This window comes from Aythya ferina, assembly GCF_964211825.1.
Source record: "Aythya ferina genome assembly, chromosome: 2".
Lineage (NCBI taxonomy): Eukaryota > Metazoa > Chordata > Aves > Anseriformes > Anatidae > Aythya > Aythya ferina.
The window spans coordinates 21,842,554-21,866,417 of NC_140297.1; the positions used below are offsets into that span (position 1 = coordinate 21,842,554).

The 23,864-nt window shown below is 37.1% G+C and overlaps 1 protein-coding gene and 1 long non-coding RNA gene across 9 annotated transcripts in view; one reads left to right on the forward strand and one right to left on the reverse strand.

Annotated features, from left to right (window-relative positions):
• The window catches only part of TRDMT1 (tRNA aspartic acid methyltransferase 1), a 30,641-nt gene extending 8,537 nt beyond the window's left edge, over nucleotides 1-22,104 (forward strand). For 3 of the 8 annotated variants that reach the window (XM_084510518.1, XM_084510514.1, XM_084510517.1), the window contains 10 exons: nucleotides 156-265; nucleotides 2,568-2,644; nucleotides 4,218-4,289; nucleotides 8,000-8,065; nucleotides 9,296-9,365; nucleotides 10,282-10,365; nucleotides 10,862-11,244; nucleotides 15,298-15,355; nucleotides 16,837-16,966; nucleotides 21,373-22,104. In XM_084510518.1, coding sequence (XP_084366644.1) covers nucleotides 2,607-2,644; nucleotides 4,218-4,289; nucleotides 8,000-8,065; nucleotides 9,296-9,365; nucleotides 10,282-10,365; nucleotides 10,862-11,244; nucleotides 15,298-15,355; nucleotides 16,837-16,966; nucleotides 21,373-21,473 — 1,002 coding nt within the window. In that variant the 5' untranslated portion in view covers nucleotides 156-265; nucleotides 2,568-2,606 and the 3' untranslated portion in view covers nucleotides 21,474-22,104. Of the gene's footprint in view, nucleotides 1-155; nucleotides 266-2,567; nucleotides 2,645-4,217; nucleotides 4,290-6,220; nucleotides 6,746-7,999; nucleotides 8,066-9,295; nucleotides 9,366-10,281; nucleotides 10,366-10,861; nucleotides 11,245-15,297; nucleotides 15,356-16,836; nucleotides 16,967-17,509 lie in introns of those variants that run through there. The other 5 variants (XM_084510512.1, XM_084510513.1, XM_084510511.1 and 2 more) reach the window with 5 other exon arrangements.
• Nucleotides 5,066-6,197, reverse strand: LOC311432252. The gene is made up of 2 exons (XR_014689916.1): nucleotides 5,918-6,197; nucleotides 5,066-5,637 (listed from the first exon to the last, which is right to left on the reverse strand). It is a non-coding gene; the product is annotated as an uncharacterized lncRNA (long non-coding RNA).
• Nucleotides 22,105-23,864: the final 1,760 nt, after the last annotated feature.

Below are 23,864 nucleotides of genomic sequence, written 5' to 3' on the forward strand. Positions count from 1 at the left end.
CATATAAACTTTCAAAGGCAGCACAGCAGAGTTTGATCTTTGTCATTTCCCTTTTATTTTTGAGCACAGCTGTAATGCAACAGAACAAACGCATTTTCCAAGCATAATAAAGAGAAGCTACATTTTTCTTTGCTGTTCTTTCTTATTAATTTTAGAAAGCTGCACATCTGCAGAAGTTGTTGCTGCAGTTGATGTGAACACTCTTGCCAATGAAGTTTATAAGCACAACTTTCCCAGCACACCACTATGGGCAAAGACGATTGAGGTGAGTAATGAGTATCTTTTTTCTTCTAGTCTGGTATTTCTAGAATCAGATTGCCTTCTCTATCTGTAGTAGTAAGGAGGACAAACAAACAGACTTAATTTATGGTGTTCTGACTATAGCAGTTTTACAATAACTTTCATTTATTTTCTGTGTTTGCTCACTGAAGTATAGGAGTACTCACACTGCGATCTTTTCCTGAAAGCCTTGATTGCTGCATCAAGAAAGGTTATGTGAATGTCAAGAGGAATGCTTACCAGCTCGAAAGGAATGACAAAAATCACAATTTTAGATTAAAAAATATTTTCATGTTTTGAAAGAATTTAATTAAATCTGTTGGAGTCATGCCATTGTTTTGTAATTATAGTTGATCTGAGTAAAACACAGGAAAATAAACTGGATGGGACAGTCTTGCTTTTATTTGTGTGGGCTCAAGAGATCATGTGTTTTAGGATTTCTGGCCCTTTTCCAAATCATTTGAAGAAGAAATAGGTACAGTTGGCTCATACTTGAATAATAGAGGAGCAGACTAGATAGGTGGTTTTTCCTGCGTTCACATAGTACCGCATACTTATTTTTCTTTTACAGCTTTACAACATGACAGTAAAAGATACTGGATTTGTTTCAAGACATCAACTTAAGACTTAAATAGGTGGCTAAAGGTTAGCTGCTTATTCAGCGCTCAGCAATAACAGAGTAGTGACAGTTTACAGTTTTAAATGGGAACAGAAGATGAAAAAATGCCTACATCTCCCTATAATAGAGAAGAATAGTTTACAGTCAGTAAGACCTTCCTTAAATCTATTGGAAAAAATAGCAGATTTAGTCTGTGGACAGTTACGTTACACTTTGCTGTATAGATATCCTTCAAAATATGTAGGCAGTGATTTCTTTGTCTTGCCTTTGAAAACTATTGTTTTCAACCATATAGTGGCTTTGTGGGATTTTTACTCAGCAAAAAAACTAGAATGAAGTAAACTTCACAGGATGCATTGGTAATGACTTCCTAAGAGTTAAAACACATCTGTCTAAGGTTAACCGATAGATAAGCTATGACGTGTACCACGTACAGCATTTTCTGTTTATTATTTATTGTGTGCAGGGTGAATTAGAAATCATGGATTATGATCTTAATGCTTATCATATCTCAGAAACTGCCACTAAGCAGACAATTTTTAATTGTTGTATGAAATACATATTTTTTCCTTTAAAATACATAAATATGTATGCGTGTATTTTTTTGCTCTCCAGCAGAAAGTAAGCCTTACTGTAAATTCAGATAAATCCCCTGCATTTACTACATATGCATGGCATTTTTGTAAAAATTTGATTATAACATCCGTATGCTGAGTATACTCAGTATGTGTAACCTTTCACTGTCATGAAAAGTCCTGTTTCCTCATGCATGGCCAAAGCCCATGGTTTTTCACAGTTCTGCTCTGTAAAGGCAGTTCACCAAAACCTTCACACCAAGACTGCAATACCATAAAAACAGTGTCTTCATTTGTGCTGAAAGATAATTAGTTCATGTCAGTGTTCTTCTAGGGTGTTCTCTTATAAGAAAAGGAAGAAAAAAAAACAGCACATCTTTAATGTTGATGTATGTATATTTCTTCTGTAAGGTACTTCTTGGGTGTGTAGGTGCTTAATCTGAACTACTCTGCTGTACATGAGGTAGAAATAGGCTGAAATTCTGAGGATAACTGCTTGGTTCTTGAGTCCATACTGCCACAAGTCTGTCTGAAGGCACTCAGGCAAAGAGTGCCATTGCATCAATTCTTATGGTAACCTAGGGTCTATCATGTTATTTTTAGGCACATCTGTGTTTACATCATGTAGGTATTTCATCTTCTGAGAAATTCTGCTATTTATTTCATCTGTTTTGGATATGTCAAGACTTTTTTTTGATGTACAAAGATGTAGTAGTACTCTATTTGGAGGAGGGATGGGGAGAAATAACTTGTCAGTATTTTGATGTGATCAGCTGAAAGAACCATGAAATACTACATCTCTTCTGAAAGAGTGATTAGATAAAAAAATCAAGATTACATATAGATCCTGATATTATCAGTGTTTTGGTTCATTTTCAAAACAATTGATACGTATTTGTTTTGTATGGTTTCCTAAGATAAAAAAGAATGAAGTTATTAGGTTAAAGGGGTGATTAGGGAGGTTGTTTGTTTTTAATTTTCTAACTAGGAACTGGGATATTAATGGGATAGTTTTATCTGAAGGATGACTTTGGAGTTTCATACAGTTTACAATATTCAAAAATCCTGTTTTGTTTGTTTGTTTTCTTATTCAGGGCATTACACTGAAAGAATTTGACAGATTATCTTTTGATATGATTTTGATGAGCCCTCCTTGTCAGCCATTTACAAGGTAGATACAGCACATTTTGGAGAAAAGTGAAGTTTTTATGATTTTTACTGTTAAGGGAGAAATGTTTCCAAGTGTTATGGTGTTTGGTTCATCTGTGTAGCTTTATCTTCCAAAACAACTGTTTTGTGGCTCTATTCACCACGAGTTTTACTAAAGTGAAAGAAATGCAGCAATTTGAATCTTAATTATTGATCACACTTCTTTTAATGTATATTTTAATTCAGTTAAAATTAATTAAGCTTTTTAAAGCACCTATTTTGCACACATTATGGTTTGTGTAACAGTGGAATTAAAGGATTCTGTGTTTTGGAGTGCTTTCTTTACCTTAATTACCAATCTAATATTTCACTGGGGTAACTCCAGAAGGAGAATTGGAATTTCTCACTTTTGCCTGTGACTAAGAGTGGAATCTGTTCTTATTTGTACTTTGAAAATTGCACACACACACAAACAGTTGATTCTGGAGATGCTTCTATTTTAGCCAACATTAGGAGTATCAGTGTCTGGATATACACGTAAGTTACATACATGCACAAGATTTTGAAAACATACCGTAAAGGCTTTGAAAGGATTTTGTGTATGACCGAGAAATATCTCAGTGTTTAAGAACAGAACCTACTGGGAGTTTATTTATCCATTTGGTTTCAAATTCAGATAGGTTGACAGCAGTGATCGCTGGAGGAAAGATTCTCTTTACTATACTTATACAAAGGAGTAGCTTTATGAACAGATCTGTTGATGGTGATGAAATTACTTGTGTAAGAAAGCTTAACTCAAATGAGTGCCCTAAGATTAAAAAGAATTCTCTCTAAAGCAGTGCCGACCTATACAAATGTATTTGTGCCAACATATGATGCATGGTGGGATAATTCCTTCAATTTTATGTTATTTTTCTTTTATAATGTAATAAAAAGAGTAGTCTGTGTATGACTGACTATCTTAGAGACGTGCTAAAGCTCTTCTACCAAGGTTTAAGTCTTTTTAAGAGCTAATACAAGCATAAGTTAGGGGAACCCTGGCCTGGAAGCCAGGGTATTATTATCATTATTGTAACCTACTTGAGCTGTCCAGTTTGATGTTACAAAATTGGTTACAAACTTATTCACACGGGGATTGATCTTGCAAAATGCTGAGCACTGAGGCCTTTGTTTGTATGAATAATTTATTTAACACATTCAATATAAAATAGCTGGCTATTCCCAGGAGCTTCAGGGTGTGTGTATGTTTTTTGGTTTGGTTTGTTTTTTGTTTTGCTTTTATTTTTTTTTTTTCAGAAGGTTTTTGCTAGCTAAGGCCACAAAGCTAAATGCTTTGCAGACTGGGGAGTCGGTTTCAATACTGAATGCTTCGATTTTAATCTCTTGAGCTGATGGATTCCAGGTCAGACTGTCATTCCTTAGAGCATTTTGTAGGACACTGCCTCTGTGAGCAGGTCCTCATGTGTGGACCTGATGGTTTTGCAGAATCTCTTTTCAAAGCTCAAAGCCAAAACTCTAAGCCTTCTGTAGAAAAATGTAAGTGAGATGATGGTCTTCTGCAAGTAACCCACTGGTGTTTCTTTATTCTTTTGTAGAATTGGCCTACAAGGTGATGTATCTGATCCGCGGACAAAGAGCTTTCTCTATATTCTTGATATTCTCCCAAGGTACAAGTTAACTTCCACCTTGACTCTTCAGCCTTTGTTACCAGCTAGGTGTTTTATTTTGTAGCCAGACAAGTAATCCATAATGTTTTGCAGGGATACTACAACTCTTTCACTGTATTACTCATTTATTTTCACATGATCATATGTAACTTATAAAATTCTTGTATTGTATTAATGTCATTATCACCACATAATTATTGTAGAGGCCTTCCTTGTCTGGTTTTCTTTTTAGTTGTGTATCTGTTTAAACTGTGGCTATCCAACTTCTTCAGTTTATGATATAATGTTTATTTTCAGTTCAGCATCAACCTTGCACTGACTTTGCTTGAAAACAGGAACAGGTAGTATAATAGTTTGCTAATACACATCATGCAAACCTGAAAATTGTTTGAAACGCCACATTAAAGAGCTTTGATTCAACATTTAATCACCTTGTGAATAGGTAGCATTTGAAAGAGTTTGCTTAAAAATATGTTATTGGGCGCACAATACAATACATCCTCCTTTCCCATCCATTTTTTCTTAAAATGACTATTTTGTCTTCTTGGTGCTGCCTCTAGATATCTTGGGGCAGATTGTGTATTTGTTTGGTTTGTGGTAAGTCACTTGTTTTGAGTTGTAATCCTAAAAGTTTCAAATAGCATTGAAGTGTCTGAACAGTGCCCTTCTTTTGTGTGTGCATCTGTGCCGTTTTTGTCTGGTCAGACAGGACTGGTTCCTAATAAAAATGGATGAATAATGCAAATAGTTATGGCTTTAAGTTTTGAAACAATAAATCCAAGCAAAGTGTTTATTGCTGACCTAAACTGTTCTTACCAAGAAGTGTTAAAATCAGCTCCAAGTGATGCTTGTAGTTCTTTTTGCAAAGAGATGCATAGCACTATAAGAAACCTTCATGGGGCTACAAACCAAGCAGTTGCTCAGGGAGATTTATTTTGCAGAAATCTTTGCTTTTGGACTGTGATGTCCACTGGGCATCAGCTTGAAAATTTGCATCAATGACAGTCCACCAATCCACTTACTGTTCCTGGTAGTCCTGCTTCTGCTGGAGACCAGGACAACTGTTCTCTCTGTGATCATTCCTTTGTGGGTTACTCTTACATTCAGAATTGGAGGAGGAGGAGGGAGAGAGGTCTGTCTGTCTGTCTGTCTCTTCCTCCTCCCCTGCCTTGTATTTCTTTCTCTCAACCTGCTGTTAGTATGGGGAGAAGAGTTTCTTCATTCTTCTTCCAGCAACAGCTTTGCAGCTGGCAATGTTGGTGGGACCCCCTCTTTGCACTCGTCACCAGCAGATAGAGAGCGTAGACACAGAAGGGCTGAGAAGCTTGACTGGGGTCACCAAAGAAAACTGTGGCAGAGAACACACAACAACCATTTGACTTGATTCCGTATCCCAGTAAGTTAGACAAATAATAGGTAAAAAGCTAGATTATTATTACTCTCCCATTTCTAGCACAGACAAAAAGAAAGGGGGGAGGGATATGTGGGTTTAAAAAAAATGTGAAAAATGTTTTGGCTTTTTTGAATAAGAAACTCAGCTCAGTCCTCCTCACAACTGACTTTTCAAAATGATAAATTAAAAACTGCAGGTAGTGGACTAAGTTAATCATTTGTCAGAATAATAGTACCTTCCTTATCCATAAGAGAATCCTGACCTCAGTATTCCTTTCCAGTAAACCGAGACACCATTACGAGGAGGGCTGCTTTGGGGGCAGTGCTGTGCACTAACATGGAAATGTTTTTTCCTGGTTGCTGTGGGTTTAGCTGGATAAAGGGCAAAGGCTTTTCCTTCTCAAAAGCAAAGCTTTAGTCACTACAGGACATATGTTTTTCGTCATGACGATGCAAAGGAGCTGGGCTTGGCTGTGACACTTTATCTCGACATCCCACGAGACATCCTTATCTCCCTTGGGCAGGTTGTTTCTTGAGGCAATAGTTACTGTGAGCTGTCTGTAATATGTTCAAGATGGTGGCTTCTGCAGAGTTTCTTGGTTCCAGTAGATTTATGTTTTCATGAGATAGTGTTTGTGTATGTTTTGGAAATGACATATTTGCCAGACATTGAGTAAGGAGTATTTCAGCCCAAAAAAGGGAACTTCTTAATATAGGAATTATCACTTTGCATTCTAAATTGGTACTGCATGCATTGAAATTGTGAAAATTATAGAATAATTTCTCATCGCTTGGCTCTTCCTACCTTATGTTCCTCCTTTTAGAATGAAATGTAGCTAAAATGAGGCTGATAGATAGCCTGGAAAGGCAAATGTTAAAGGCATGGAAAGGACAAGTCCAAGATTTGGAAAGGCCTGGGAAATCCTTAAAGCCCCAGCCACTGGACATGAAGTTTGGCCCAAGTGGTCCAGATGCTGTCTATTATGTTCAAGCCATAACCCAGGAAATCAAACTTCAAAGTTTGCTAATTTTACCGACACATTACTAATGTTAAAATGTGCCAGGTACTTAACACTTACTCTTTGTATAGTGATTATTTGCCTTGTGACACGTTGATCCGGTACGAGCTCTTGCGTTTCAAGCACTGCTCTGGATTTATTACTTCAAAAATAAGTTTCAGAGTGGGTGATGGTGATGTTGAGCATGGGTAAATGTACCAACAGATATTCTCCATTCTTTTAGAGGTAGGTTGGCTTCTTTTTCAGTTCAATACTACTTTTAGTATTTTCATATTTGATGTTCATTTTCAAATTTCTTGTGAAACACTTTAATTCTTCATTGAATTTCTGTAATTGATGTTAGTTAAGAACTAGCAAAACCAACTTCTGCTGTGATTTACATCAGTGCAAGTCCAAAATCACTTGTTAAATGCGCATGGAGTGGCTGCCTGCTGGCATAAGTGTTCTATTCCTACGTGCCACACACAGGGTCTCAGAGCAGCAGCCGTATATATCTGCACTAGCCTTACTAGAGTATTATTACTAGAGTATTATATTAGTCAGTGGCAGGAGGTGTTCCCAGACACTTGAAGCTGAATCATCTATGGTTTTAAATTGCTAGAATGGTTCCTGGCAGTTTTATGTTCCTTTCTCCAGAGATTTAATATGCTGTTTTTGGAATGAGCCTATTGCCAGACCTCTGCACTGATCTTGCTAAACCTCAGGCAGCTCCTTCCCCTTCCCCCCACATAAAAATGAAAAAGTGTAGAAAACTGAGAATATATGTAGTTTGAACTCTAAATATGTTGCATTTCTTAAAGCAGTTAAATGCATGCTGACTTTGATGTGTTATCTCTAAAGTTGATGTGATATTTTAACACTGATTTCAGGTTTAAGTACTTTAACTAAAGAAAGTAAGATTTCTGTTCTATGGCTATGTAGTGGTATTTTTCCTCCTGACAGTTGTCTATTCTGTTACAAACTTAATCTTTAAATAATAATCATATGATTTAGGAAATGAACAGTGGTTAACATTTTCACAAGTACATGCACGGGGTACAGCATTACATCTGAACAAAAGTCATTTTTTGTTTTTAAATTACCAACAGTCTACATTTCTAATTCAAATGGGCATTATTTGATCTAGGCAACCTTGAAAGTTGAGTTTTGTTTTTTTTTTTTTTCTTTTCAGAATTTAAACTTTGATAATTAACATGGCATGGGAATGTTTTGATCTTTCTTGTAGCTGAACAAATCTGTAGATAAATATAATGTAGTTCTTGTAACTCTGAACTGCTGGTCTTTTCTTTTATCTTGTAGGCTCCAGAAGCTTCCAAAATACATACTTTTAGAAAATGTTAAAGGATTTGAATCCTCTTCTGCGAGGTAAAGTCTAATATATGCATGGCTTAGTTTTTAATAAAGGTTGTCTTCTTTAGAAGAAGACAGGATTTTTAGTTCCTAGAATTTAAGTGAAGAAAAGAGTGAGAAGGCACAGTTAGCAGCTATAGGTTAAAAATACAGTTTTAATCTAGGAATTAAAGTCTTAGGATGTGAAAGGACCTTCTTAAATAACTATTTATTTCTCTAAGTAGATAAAGTATGTTAGAACTTGAACAAATTCACTCTGTGTTGGATGGGGTCCTTGGCAACCTGATCTAGTAGGTCGCATCCCTGCCCATAGCTGGGGTGTTGGAACTAGGTGATATTTAAGGTCCCTTCCAACCTAAGTTATTCTATGATTCATTGTTTCATTGCTTTTCTTTGATGATCCTGCATCCATCAGAAAATGTTGACATTAATTTTCAAAGAAAAATAACAATATGGGTAGCGCTCAGGGTTTTTTTTTTTTTTTTTCCGTGACAGAAGATCCTGGTATCCTGTGTTGAGGTCACAACCGAATGTAGTTGCTTTCTTTGGTACCTTTGTAAGGTACTAAAGAAAGACCACACCAGGCCGGATCCTTGCTTTGTCTTGGGATGCAGCATCATACACAGTGCCAGATGCAGGTCACAGCTCATGATTTATGCTTAGCCTGGTACAACCTGCATGGAATAGGTGTCCTATTCCAAGAAGGTGTCCTTTTCAGCAATTTTCTGATGTTTATAGAACACAGTCCAACCTTGCTTTTATTGTTAAAGCCATTCATTTTTCAATTAGCCCTTTTATTAGGCTTAGCTGATGCCATATGCATGACAGAGAGAAACAGTGAGCTATTTGTAGTGGGTTTAATCTCCTGTTTAATAATTCACAAAAAAGAAAATGCCTTGCCCTCTAATTGCTTTGCTTGCTGGCACACTCATCTAGAGACGTACACTTCTTGAAATGGGATATTTTTTGAAGGGGTATTTGTACTGAAGTAGGTGTGAGGTATCTGTGAATGTGGTAGTAGTTATTTTCAGCTACAGTAACACTGAACTTTAAATGTTGTCTCCTGAAGTTCAGAAATGGATGACTTCCCATCTGTAATACTTTGATTCTTTCACTGAATGTGATGAAAGTCTTGGTACCTAAGGTATTGCATGTAATGCGTTTTTACGTAGGATAGAAAAGGTTTTAAAGGGTGTATAAGAGCCTGTGAAGGGCATAATTGCTTTTCAATTCTTCTCACTTTAGAAATGAACTTTTGCGAACACTAGTAACATGCGGATTTAAGTATCAAGAATTTCTCTTGTCTCCAACCTGTGTGAGTAGTAATTTTATTCTAAGAATAACTGTTCAAACTATACTGAGTCCAATGACATTTAAAAATTATCTATTTTATTAGAAAAGAGAGTGATGCCCAGAACTGAAGATACTCTTTTGAATGAGAGCCATCTCACGGGACTTCTGATTTCTCATCCACACATTGGCACGATCATACTGCTATTATTGTTGAGATCCTAGTCCTGTATTTCTTTGCTAACAGTTGGTGGTTTTTTTAAGTAGCTATGAATTTAAACCATGACTAAGAGGGTAGTTTTCCCTGCAGGAGCCTCATTTCTTCAGAAGTGCTGATGCATGTGATTTTCCCAGCACAGAAAATGTGACTCTGTCATTTGTGGGAGGAGGGCCTCTGTTTGCACGTTTCCCTGGCAACTGAAAGAGTTGAGAGAGATCTCAGATTGTGCAAGACTAAATGGAATCAATAAAGTGCTGTATATATTTGACAGAAGATGGTAGAGAGTAGCTTGAAAACCAGTTGTAGTACATTTGTTTCATTGTTAGATGTCTTTTAACTGCTTCTTCAAAAAAGCAGAGAAATATTTTTGCTTTTTAAAAAACACATACATATATATATACATATATATAGGCAGTACCTATGCCAAGAAATGGTGCAAGTCATTTTTTTCTCACCTCCCATAAAAATTTGTTTATATTCCTGTCCATTTACAGGGGAAAAAAATCTCTCAAAATCGTAAGAAAAAAAAAATAATTGCCTGCTTGTTTCCCTGAGATTACTTAAGCATGGGAGTTATGTTCATGGTTCATCATAAGTGTTTTAGTAGTATCAGCTAGTGCTGACATCTCCAAAGTGACAAAATGTATTAGTGTGGCATAGTTATATTATTATAAATGCTAGTACATAACCTTTATAACATTTTGCTACATTTTGCTTACAGCTTGGCATTCCCAATTCTAGGCTGCGGTATTTTCTAATTGCAAAGCTTCAGCAAGAGCCATTTTTCTTTCATGCTCCTGGTCAGGTGAGTCTAATTTTTGTTATTTAAATTTGCCTTGTTTAATGAAGATTGAGATTTAAATTTTCAGTTTCATGGTATGTGGGGATGAAGGGATAGAAAGAAAAGGGATATCATTAGAAAAGTTAAATTCTGTCTCTTCTTTTTCAGCCTGGGTGCTGTGTCTTCTAAGGACTGAGATGTATGCCAGTGGCTTAGATGGCTTTAAGCAGTTGAGGGGCAGTGACTGATGGTGGGCTAGAAAAAAAAAAAAGTGTTCTGCTACTTTTTTCATATCCTAGGAAATGTTTTTTATAAGGGAAGTTATTGCAGTCGTTCCTGTCATCAGTGCTGTTAGGTCAGCCAGTCTTGATGCTAACATATTTTTTTTTAATCTTTATAAAAATAATGCCAGGTGGTTACTTGCACTTGAGCATCTCTGAAGGAATTCTTACCGTAGTTTCTGCTGTCAAGTTGTTCATCAAATGCAGTTCCTTAATCTTTCTCACAATTTATTTCTTAGATACTGACAAGATTCCCAGATCTAGAAGACAAGATTCAGGATCTAGAGGAGTTATGTAAGGATGAAGTTGTTGATAAAGTGTGTGAATCTAGTTCTTTGCCTTCTGGAGAGAAGAGTCTGGATCCAAATGTTGGTCCTCACTGCAGCAGCAATAAGAGTTTACCAAAAGGGGCCTTTCTTTTTAAGCTTGAAACAGCAGAAGAAATTGCAAGGAAACATAATCAGGACAATGATTCCTCTATTCAAATGCTAAAAGATTTCCTGGAAGAGGAAAATGAAGAAATGAGTCGGTATTTCTTAGCACCCAAATTCTTGGTGCGCTACGCTTTCTTGTTAGACATTGTTAAACCCACTTGCCGGAGATCCACCTGCTTTACAAAAGGGTGAGTTGCAAAGAAGATATTACTGAGTCATGTCATGAAACTGTAGGTGTGTTTTTGCTTGTGTACTTGAAAAGAAAGGAGTTATTTCATCAAAAACCCTGGAAAAAAAAGTAAAAATCTCCTTACATAGAATGCTTCCTGATCCAGTGGAATGCCAGCATGAGAATCTGTCTGGCAGAACACCATGTGCCCACTCAAAAAAGGCATTCACAACAGACACTGCCATTTGTTGTTGACCTTCACAGAAGCTTAATTACCCCTGCGGAAATATAGTTCCAGTAGACGGGTATAGTACTGATTCATTAATGAATTTCTTTATCTTGCTCACTGAAGTTACAGAGTGGCATGCATGACAGATCCATTCTTCATTAAAACTGCCTCCGCTGTACATTTTATTGATTTCTTGGATTTTTCAGCTGTGTAGTCAGAATAGCTGTGGATTGGCCATATGTCATATAACCAGTTAGCTTGCCGCATTACAAATCTTATTTGATGGAACAGAACATCAGTGCTTTTCTGTCTAGTGGTTTTCTGATTTGTGCTTTGGAATTTTGAGTTTGACTACCAGAGGCTGTTGAACGTTTGGAAATCCCACAGACAACCTGTCAGGAGGTTTTCCAGTGAATGCATTTTTATGGAAAGTGCCAGTTAGAGCCTGGAAGCATGTCTTTGAATTCTCAAGATGCTTCAACAAAATGACTTTTGGTTAATGAGTTAAAGCTAATTGTAACAGTGGCTTTTTATTAGTGATAGGAATTAGAATGTCAGTTTGACATAATTCCTACAGATTTTGTGATTTCAACTTTTTGACGTGAAATTCTCTCTCCTCAGCTTTTTAAAAAAATTTTGCAACAGGAAAGCCCTTCCTCCATCCCTCATTGATAGATGCACTTTCTGCCTTCAGTGTTTGAGTTGTGGGGGAGTCAGCACCTTGTGGGATCTGTTTCAGCCAGTAGTCTGACCGGAGCAGTCAAACAAAAGCCTAATGCCAGAATGATCTTTTACAATCTCTTACATTCGCGTTAAATACAATAAAGAATAAATTGGCCATTTGTGGCTTCACTAGAATATGCTATGGCAGTTTGTGGTCATGTTTATTAATTTCACACCAAGGAGACTTCTGAATAGTTAAAATGAAGTCTACATGTGTATATAGAGGCAGGAAATCTGACATCGAATGTGACTATTGTCCTTCTGCTGATTTGGAAGGAGTCATGCTGGATAGTTGTGGTAGTTCTCGGCTCAGAATGTAAGAATCTGATTTACTGTCTGTCTTTGTTCTTTTTGAACAAAGAATTGGAGAAGGAAAATTCTCCAGTATGGTCCTCCATGCAGTAATATTATTTACAGCTCAGCACTAAGAAGAAGATTATAATTCTAGTTTAGGCTTCATCCAGGTCTTCTTCTGAGGCCAAGAGTAAGTTGCTGCTGTGGGCAATCCAGGAGTTCTCTGAAGCATCAGATTTAGAAAAGACTTTGAATGGAGCAAAACAGTGCTGAGTGGTTCAGAGAATCACTTTTCTGTGGTACCTGTCTGGTGTCTTTCTTACCCATCATACTGATCACCAAATTTGAGGCTGGGGAAAAAAAACACAAAACAAAACAAAAAAACATTTTCCCCCGGTTGTGATCAGTCCTTAGTTTTCTCCAGCAAGATCCATGTGCTGAGGATAATCCAGATATGCCTCCTCCAGTCATTGCTATTTCAGGGACCTCAAACACTGATATCACATCAGTGTTTTTGCCTTTCTCCCTTTGTCATACCACTCCGTCTTTTGAGGATCAAAAGGCTTTGGTGGAGTACAGGGCAAAGTGTAACTGTGATGTCTGAGAGATAGACCAGAACCTTCTGACCTTAGACTCCTAGCTAATTTGAAAACAATTGCAGAGTTCCCTGAGAGAGTACAAATGTCATGGTTTCTCTAGGGAGTGTGTTTGTAGTGACTGAAGTTCTGAGAGAGGAAATTGGCCATTTTGAAGGACAAAGTAAATGAAAACTATTTCTTTAGTTATGATTATCCTGGACCTACTTGTAAGTTCTTGCTCTACTGACAAGAGATACCTTCTAAAATAGAGTAATGTTAGTTACAGAAACTCTCTCTAGCATTGTGGAATTCACCTTTTTATTACCCAAGATATAGGACACAGTATACCTAGAAATAATATATTAAGTGTGTAAAATGAAGTTTTTTTAAAAGCTTACAGAAATAAAGCTGGGGGGTGGGGAAACAGTCTTGAGTCAGGTGAAAATTAAGACTGCAATTTCTTAAGCCATCAGCTTCAATCATTTTAAGTGGTAATGAAATGTCCAAAAATCAATGCATCGTTTTTTTTTACTGTGGTAAAACTTCCCATCTTTAATTATGTTCTGAGTCTAAGGTAGGAATGCAAATTTTTCTGTAGTCAGCAGCTGCAATAACAATTAATAACAATCCAGCTGACACTGGCCATCTGGCCACTTTTTTTTTTCTTTTAAAGGCACCACCCCAGAACAAAACCAACCTCCCATACCATTCATTTATAAAAAAGAGTATGGTGATCTTCATTTTTAAATATGTCACATTATCTTGCTACATCAACCAGATTTTTTTATTTATTTTTTGGTGCATTCTTTACTGCAGTGACAGTTACTTTGACTGGAGTATTTTATATAACATGAATCTTGTTAAAACTATTTTTCTTCCAATAAAACTCTAATTACCACTTTGAAATTTATCCTCATCTATTTATTATGGCTCAGATATGCTCATCTGAAATAAGATCAGTTGCTGTATAAGACGATGAGGATTCCTCAATACTGCATGTGTTACCTTGTTAAACATGGCATTAAGGAATTTTCAGAGTGCTGCTATCCAGTTAAATGTTATATATTTACAGCATGATTCAATTTCACGTGTTTTTAATCTGCATTGGTGTTCACGTCATTTTGTCCTGATCCGAAATACGTTTTGTATGTACTTAATTTTAAAAATTTGTGTTGGTCTAACTGGTATTGGCAGAACTACTTGTAAGCTTTTCCAACTGAAGAAGAAATTCTGAAGATTTGAGCCTTCCTGGGTCATTGTGTCTTTGCTGAAGGCCAAGTATTCCTTTATTTGTTGTGGAGTTAGGCTTGAAATGCAAATTTGTTTCAGCTGTGAAGACCATGTTCTGTACAGTTACACAGAGAAAACTAAAGGATAGTATCTGTTAATGGTCGATGTAGACCACTTCCATCTGATTCACAGGATCTTCCGAAGTTCTTACACTTAGCAAAAGCCAGTGATGATTTGACTCAGTCTCTGTTTTTGTTCAGAGCATTCATATGTTATCATAGTTAGACCATTGGAGCATGTTTCCGAAAGCCCATGATTATATTTAAATGATAGCCTGGAAGAGAGCACAGAGTAAACATGTTGTTATGCAATCAACCACAAAGCATCCAAAAAAGCTGCATTATGGTTTTAAAATGTAAATTTACTTACTAGTTAGTTTTTTCTTTTATTTCCTTTCTTTTTTTCTACTGCTCTGCATAGCAGCCATCCCCTGTTCCTTCCTTCCCTTTGTGGAAAATCTGCAAGCAAGCAAAAGTTAAATCTGACTGAACAGATTTGTTCCTAATGGATTGATCTAAAAGCTGCAGGATCACAGTAATGGTCCTCCTTTGAATATGAGCCAATTAGAAGCCTAGGACCAAAATGTTTATTTTGCCTTAGTGTAAAATGAGCCTTGGCAATGTAGATGGGCCTTCCTGATGATGCTGTGCTTGAATTCCCTGGCTGGTTGCCTTATACAAGGTTCATGGTTCAGCTATGAACATGGTACATGGTTGAAGGTACCAAGGTACATGGTTCAACCCTAGTGCACTGCTTGCAGACTTATCCCCAAAGATTATGGTCAGAGTCTACTGCACTCCAAGAATCAGCATTGCTAATAAGGCCTTTTGCATTATCAATCCAGAAGGCTGTTTGTTAATTAAAGCAAATGAAACTCACCCTGCATCCTTGCAGCTGTCCATTCTGTGAGGTCCAATGAAAATACTCAGTTAAGATTGTTGCTGTTGTTCTTCCTAAGGTATGGACACTATGTAGAAGGGACAGGCTCAGTTCTGCAGACAGCAGTGGATGTACAGGTAAGAAAGTCTAGACTAACCTAAAAGAATGATTTGTTTTAAAACTTGTTTTGTCTTCTGCTTTGTTATTCTGAATATTATAACAGAAATGCTTTTAAAACTACTTTTTATGGCAACTAAGTTTCCAATTCATCTACTTAGAGTTCCTAAACAACAGTTTATTTAAACCAAGATTATGCATGTGCCTCTCTGTGGAGAATGAATTGCTGTTATTTTCTGTAGTGTCATGCAGAGATTTCACAGGGGTATTAAAAAACATTAAAATTTACTAATTCTGTGGACAAATTAAAGTGCAATGCTGTGATTCTAGGGCCATTTTAGTATATGCGATTTGGTAAACATTGTCAAATGTTCAATACTGAATCATAGAATCATTTAGGTTGGAACATACCTCTAAGATCATCTAGTCCAACCTTCAACCTAGCACTGCCAAGTCCACCATTAAGCCATGTCACTGTGCTCCACAGCTACATGTTTTTGAAGACCTCAGGGGATGGTGACTCAACTACTTCTCTGAACAGCCCTTTCCAAAACTTCACAACCCTTTCACTGAAGACATTTTTCCTAATATCCAACCAAAACCTCCTCTGGCACAACTTCCATTTCTTCTTCTCCCATCACTTGGTGCTTGGGAGAAGAATCAATCCCCACCTCGCTATAGCATCTTTTTAGGTAATTGTAGAGCACAATGAGGTCTCCCCTGAGCCTCCTCTTCTCCAGACTAAACAACCCCAGCTCCCTCAGTCGCTCTTCATAAGACTTATTCTCTAAGACCTTCGGCAGCTTTGTTACCCTTTGGACACACTCCAGCACCTTGACATCCTTTTTGTAGTGAGGGGCCCAAAACTGAACACATTTGAATACCAAAAGTATTTATCTGGGAAGACATAGTATTTTGAAAAGTTCTTCTGTTGATGCTAAGTTCACCACAAAGTGACTTCTTGGCATTGGGAAAGGTAAAAATAAATGTATGAATGAATCAACATTCACATATACTTTCACAAAGCATGTTTTGCAGACAGGCACCTCCTCCTGCACCCCTATGCCATTCGTTAATATTATAAGGTATTTCTAAGCATAAGAGGAATGCAGTTCAGAATTCAGAATAATCTCAGACCAAATGTATTAAAACAGCTGCATTAATACAGTTTTAACTTGTGTGCATGGTCTTGCTGCTGAGTTATATTAAGTCACTATTCTGTCATTGACAAATGTTTCTAGTCCTTTGATTGTCTCCTTCAGTATTGGCATGGCTTGTAAACTGGAGGAAGGCATGATGAATTGCCTCATGGCAACATTGATTTTGTTCTTGTAAGTGCAGGTACTGAGATATTGGCTGCAAAAACGTAACTCCAAACATACTTTCAAATTGTCTTTGGTACTGTGATAATCAAATACGCTGTCGGGATATGATTGTTACAGCATGATTTCACATATTCTGCCTGCATAGTGATGATGATTGTCTTGGATATTCTTTATAGCTTGAATCAGTGTTTAAACACATTGAGAATTTACCAGAAGAAGAGAAGCTTAGGAAACTGTCAACACTAAAACTGAGGTATTTTACTCCGAGAGAAATAGCAAATCTACATGGATTCCCTCCAGAATTTGGTATGTGCTTGCAAAGTACCCATTTGTTCTTCATTCTTCAGAAATGCCGATGTAGTTTTTTACTGGGAGTAATCCTTGTATTTTATATTGCAAGTTTGTTCTGACCACTCTATTCTTATGATTGATTCTTATTAATTGGCTAGCCTTTCTGTATTAATTTTTTTTTTTTTTTGCCATTCTACTAGTATTTTTCTATATGCATTTTGAGAACCATCCTCTATGGTTAGGTTTATCTTCATAGACAGGAAAAATGTTTTGGCTTGAGAAAAGCTATTATTGAATGGCAGTGAAGGAATATCTTTGTGTTAAAATTGAAACTATTTACTCAGCAGCCAATGTTACCCACAACTGTGGTAAGTCAACATATCCTGCCAGTTTAGGATGTCTGTTAGTTGTTCTCAGTGTTTGAGCTGCTTGCTTTCTCCCTTCCAAACATTTGCAGCTGCTGACAGAAAAGCAGTTTCACAATATACAGATACTTCTTTGTTCAGGAGTAACCAAACTCTTCAGTTAATGATCTTTTAAACCCTCTCTGTTTTCCAGAAAAGACAGTCCAAGCCATTGGTCAGTTACTTCATTTTATCACTGTTTTTGTGGAAACAAGGGAGTCAAGGAGCAAGACTGGGCAATACCAGTACATTGCACACAGGTCAGCCAGAATTAAGCCTGCAATAAATTCACCAGAGTTCCCCCTTGCTCAGTAAAGAAAGAAGGGCAAGGAAGTGGAGCTGTTACTACCTGCTAAGGAACTTGGCCTGCTGCCATCACATCAGATCAATGCATTGTCTCTCAGAAACTTGAGCATTCATAAAATAAGACACCACTGACCTTGAGCCTTGAGTAGTTAGACTTTTCTTCCACTTCCCCAGTGACTTCGGGATCTGAGGAGTGCTAATGGTTTACATATATTTCTTTCTGTTGCAGTTTTAGTTTCTTTTATTACTTACAACTGCATTAAAATTATTACCTTAAAACAACTTTATCAGGGTTGAAAAATCATTAGGTTTGCTACCGCTAAGCTCACTTTTTTAACAGTATTTGCAGGAGTGTGCTATGTTGAGTTAAATGTCAATGTGTGGGATTTTTCATACCCTGCCTTCTTTAATAATTTGTCCTTTTTGCAGACAGCCTTTTTCTTGGCACTGCTCAGTTCTGTATTGACTTGGATTGATGTAAAGAAATTTGAGCTAAACAGGACCAGTTTGGTCTTGTATAGGCTTATCATGCTGTTTAACCTCCCTCTGAGCACCAGATCATCTATTTTCTCTTTTTTAAATATGTTACTTATTATAATAGCTTGTGTTTTCCAAATGTTAAATCAGTCTTTGCAATACCACTGAGAGGTGTACTAGGGTTAACATTTCTTGGATTTTATGGAGGCAGAACCAAGGCACAGAAAGATAGAAAGATTTACATTTGAATGACTCCATTAATTAGGGGTGACTGGTTTGTGAAGCCTGACTTTTACCATTTCAGAGTGCTTGGAATGATACTGAGCTTTCTCTATTTTGAGTTCGTCTTCAGGAGCAGGAACTCTCAAGACAAGTCAGGCTTCTGAATTTCAGGAGCACGCAGATAGTCACCTTCTACAAAGTGATCTCTTAACAAACTTGTCTCTTGTCACTGGAGAAATGCACAGCAGCTGGGGACAGATTCCAGCTTCTGCCTTAACCATGGGACCTTCTTTACAGTTCTTGCAGTTTGCTGCTTCACTATACCACTTTTCCAGCTTCCACAACACATGAAACAAGCCTCTCATACAATGCCTTCCACTGTCATATACTCCTGATTCGTATACTCAACAAGGTTTTCCCAGTGCAGTGTCACAAGTCTTCCATTTCTTTCCTTTGTGTTTTAATCTAGCCATTTCCCACTTTGTACTTTGAAAGAAAAAAAAAAAAAAAAAAAGCGTTAGCTCTAGGCTGATTGGAATCTGGTAAATTTAGCTACTCTAAGTTTCTTGTCAGGATTTGCATACTATATATATTTTTTAAAGACCTATAAGTTGCTATATTTATGGCTACAGTGAAAGGTGTATGCTGGACAGCATTTCTCCCATGCTAAATTTCAAGTCATTATTTGTGAAGTGTGACATTTGCGGAGGAAAATGTGCTATCTTTCTCTGCTCTTGTGTTCTGTAGCAACATTTGGGCTGAAATGTTTAGTGACAGAAAGCCTGGAAATGTAGCCACTGCAAATATGTTCACCCAAGAAGCTAAAGAATGAGAAAACTATATGCTGAAAATTAAATGAAGAAAATGTCAGGAAGCTTTATCATGGGTACTGTCATGTTGCTAGCTGAACTGCAGTATTATCTGAAGAAACATGACTGTGTCTAAATGGGTCTTTATTGTAACAAATGGATGGCCTTTTCCAGTACATGAGATCCAGAGCTAAAATCATTATTCTGTCTTAACATTAACAGATTTATTTGTGCTTTTAACATCTAACTGTATATCTAGTAATTGCACTATAGGTCAATGAAATAATGTGCAGTCATTTGTCTTAGTTGTTGTCACGGGTCCCACAGCAATATCATTAAAAGTGATCAGAGCATTTTTGCACCTGCGACCTGCTTTCATGAGGGTGACGTCAGGGGGCCTTTTCCATTTTTCCTGTTAGTAATGTACGTAAGCTATTCAGAAACAAGTGGCAGCCTAGTGGAAAGCCAGCACTCTACTAGTGCACATCGCCAAGACTTCAGCATCACCAGGTAACACACAAGACCTAAATGATGTGATGAGAGCTGTGCAGTAAGTACCAGTGTGCTATGAGTTCTTAAATCTGTCCTTCTGATGTAGGCTAGTCTTGAGCCAAGAAGATAGAAGGTGAAAGATAATGCAAAGAGGCAGATGGAGGAGGCTTGGGATAAAGGAAACAATGAGTCCTGAAAATGAATTCAGGCTTTTCAGTTGCTAAGAGGCAGAAGGAGAACTGAAACTATCAGTGTTCAGATAAGCCTCTTGGCCTCTAGGTGCGTGTGTGTGTGTGCACATAAATACACTTTTTAAATATACATACTCTTCTAAAATGTGTAGATTTTGTACCTTATTCAGTGATTTAATGTGAAAACTCCATCTAAGGAAGTCTGTGTAGGGGAACGCAAGCAAACGTTCCAAAGAAAGAAGAATGGTTGCCCAAATTTGAGTGCTGGGAAGCTGGGCAGAATGGCTGGAGCTGGCAAAAAATGTGTTTACCAAAGCAGTCCACGTTCAAAGCATTAATAACTGGCAGAGAAGTATGGAACAACTCCTCCCAGACACCACCTCCTTGGCTTCCCACCCACTGTCAGCCACGTTCTCTCCTGAGCTCTCTTTGGACAAGGACTTTTCTGATGTGCTCTGCAAACTTCAGGACAAATCTGTTGCTACTTCATCCCACAAACGGTTTATGCACCAAAGCTGGGTGGTGATGACCTCAGGGTCAAAGTTAGGTGTTTCTTCTTAGGGAATGAGCAAATAATTAAATATGATCAAGTATCAACAGCTTAGCAAATGACCCTAGTAGTTGAATCACCACTGCTGTTCATTTTTCACTCAGTCTGAAGCAAGTGCACTGTAGCTCACAGCTGGAGTAAGCTGAGAGTGCAAGCAAGGGCAGTTACAGGAGACGAGCTGGCTGTTGGTAACTCCCCAATTTTCAGAAGCTTGCTCACCTTTGATTGCACATTGAATATACAGCACACAGCCCTTTCACAATACCTGGACCAGTTTAATGTTTTCTGGCCCTCCGTTTTCTCTGCTAGTCATGAATGTACAATGAGAAGAACATTTTTGATGCTGTCTGTATTTCTGAGTGCATTCTACAGCGTCAGCATTGAATTACATGGAAAATTGTTAAGGTGCTTAATCGTTCCTGGAATAAGACTTGCTCATAGCTTAATCTGTGCTGGTTGTATCTTGCAGTGCGAGTCTCATTTGATTTGCCATATCTGGTTAGAGGACCTCAGATTGGAAGTAAAATATAAAGCTTGTCAAGAAACGCAGTTCATTACATCTGTAGAATCATGTTTTCTTTCTCCCATGGCCACGTTACTCTGCATGTTCTCTAGAGTAGCAGTTCTGCAGTGCTTTGGGTGCTGCTGCTGCTGCTGAGACTGCTGGATGTGTTGAGCTGTAGTAAGAGAGGCTAGATCAGCATTAGATACACAGCAGAATGTTTTGAGGCTACTTTTTAAATCTTAGGTATGGCAGTACTACTCATAGAAGAACTGATCCAAATCCAATGAACTTGTTGGAAATTATAATTTCATGAATTTTTAGGGCTGTGTGTTTGTGTGTATGAAATCTATATGTAAGCTGAAGTCTCTGATAACTGTATTAAGAATTGTTCATTGAAAAAAGGAACGGACTAAAAGTTAGGAATAAAGCCAGACTAATTACACTGTATTATCTGTTTTGTTTTAGGCTTTCCTGACAAAGTAACAGTGAAACAATGCTACCGTCTCCTGGGAAATAGCCTCAACGTACATGTGGTGGCAAAATTGATCTCTGTTATGCTTGGATAACTAAGAACATCAATCTGATGGTAGACTGGTAATGGAAAATGCTTTCATCTTTCAAGAGAAAGCGGATGGCAGCTTAACAAAATCCATGCTAACCAAAATATCTGTGCAGATATTTTGCTAAACAGTTCTGATGTGTTTTAATAACTTGCATTTATGGATTTGCACTGTAGAAGCGTTTTATTTAAATGGAAGTTTCTGGGAATTAATTGCTGTATTTAGATGTTGAATTTAGTTCGCAAAATGAAAAGTAACAGCGTTCACATATATCTCAGTGCAAATGGTTAAACCAGTTTGATTCTATCTTAAACTGTACTGACAGTACAATATAAAAGGGCTGTAAATGCCAAAGCTGTTTTAATTAAATGCAGAGACCAAGTTCTACATGCAAAATGTCTTCCTCTGTAAATATCAGTGATCCATTCTTAACAGATGTATTGTATATGTGATTTATTTTTTCTTTTGTATCTAATGAAACTGTAAAATTCAGTATTTTATATCATTTTTAAGAAGATGGTGTCATATGTTTGTCTGACCCTCTCTAAATACTTTCAGGTTTATGGAACCAAACTGTGTCTGTCTCAAATGATTTGTCTAGGTGCAGCTGAATAAAAATATGTTAATATTATCACAACTCTGACAATAACTTGGCTGTTTCTGTTCTCACTTATATTATCCAGGATGAGATCATTGCTTCTTACCAAAAACCTACACATGAAAGACATAAAAATATTTTAAAACTTCATGTCTAGGTTCCTTTGGCTTAAGAAGTGTAGAAAAGCTATATGGGTTTCTTCTAAAAACTTCTTTACAAACTTTGTAGTAGTACTAGAGTTAAGAGTGTATTTCGGGATGAGATCATTGCATATGGCCTGCCTGAGAGTCACAGTTCAATGTTATCTCATAGACATAGACTGAATGGTTGTTGTTTTTTTTTGTTTTAATCATTAGGTCTTGTGAGTTCAGTATCTCTGTAACAGTAATTTTCCTTACTGTTACATGGGAAGACTGAAAGCCTTCTGAAGTAGTATGTGTTCAGGTTGTTACTTTCTGTACCAATAACGTTATACTGGTATCTAGAGGAAGAAAACAGAAGAAAAGGTGAGATGATGCTTAGTAAGCATCCACTGGGGAGCTGGAATGCTACACAAATGAAGGATTTCATATACTGCTCATGGTTCCTGTGCACCAAAACTATTAGTTGTCAAAGCTGCCAATACTAAAAGAGTTTTTTTCCCCACTGCCATGGGATAGTAACAGTCAGTGTGTATGGTGCCTAGGTTTGGTAATGCAGTAGAAATTAAAGACTGCAGAGAACAGAACCAGTGTAGAGATCCTGCAGCTATTCTGACCTGTAGTAGTCATCCTGAAAAAAATAAGCATGCCGTTGTTACTTTATGCCATACTTTTATCTTATGCTGACTCCTTGTTTAATTCCTCTTCAGTCTTGATTTATGTGTTGCTTCTGGACTATTAAACTGGGAAATCCTTGGGCTGAGCTTCTGCAGCCTGTCTTAATCCTCAAGAGCATTTGGACCTCTTGGAGTGTTCCAGCTATGAAAGAGAACAAGAAAAGGATTCTCCTAAAAGACCTCTGGAGTAGGCTCTAGAGAAGCAAGAGACCACCTATCTTCAGGTGGTGTTTTGCAGTAGAGTAATGGCAAAAAGTAATAGGCTAATGTTAGCTGTGCCTACTACTAAATAATGCAAAGAGCAAGTGTGTTTTTGGCAATGTTATGAACCATAGTTAGTTACCTGTTAACATGGTGATGATAACTGTATAGATTTATTGACTAGATTTTGTTCTTGTGAGGCATAATAACAGGAAGTTCTATTGCTATTTAAAGTGATCCAAATATTCAAAGGAAAACAAAAAAGATCAGTTCTATGTATAAATTGGGATTTCTTCCTGCTAAACCATGTAAATAGCCTGTTGATTTCAATTCTCTGTAATGGCAAAATATTACTAATAACATTTAGTTTTAAATTCCTTAATTTGTAAAACATTTTAATTAGTGTAAAGCATATTTTAAGTATTTATATACTGTTCATAGTAAGTGGTATTAAAGCATAATTTGCAGTTAATCTAGCTGCATCTGAAACTATGATATAGCACTACAGCCTGTTACATGGTGGGAGTCAATTTTAATTTAATATGATTGTGAAGACTCAAATTTGCTTACTAATCAGAGCTGTTTATGAAGGAGGCATTTTAAGAAAAAAAAAAAAAAAAAAAAAAAGGATATTTCAGAGTTGCAATTCCATATCTATCTATTTTGCTCCTGGTAACCCTGTAATACCAGCAAAGCTAAATTGAGTGACTGCTTCTTATCCCATCTGTTTGTCATTAATAGGCTCATCACTGAGTGAGTGCTGGTGGGTTGCACCTGCTTG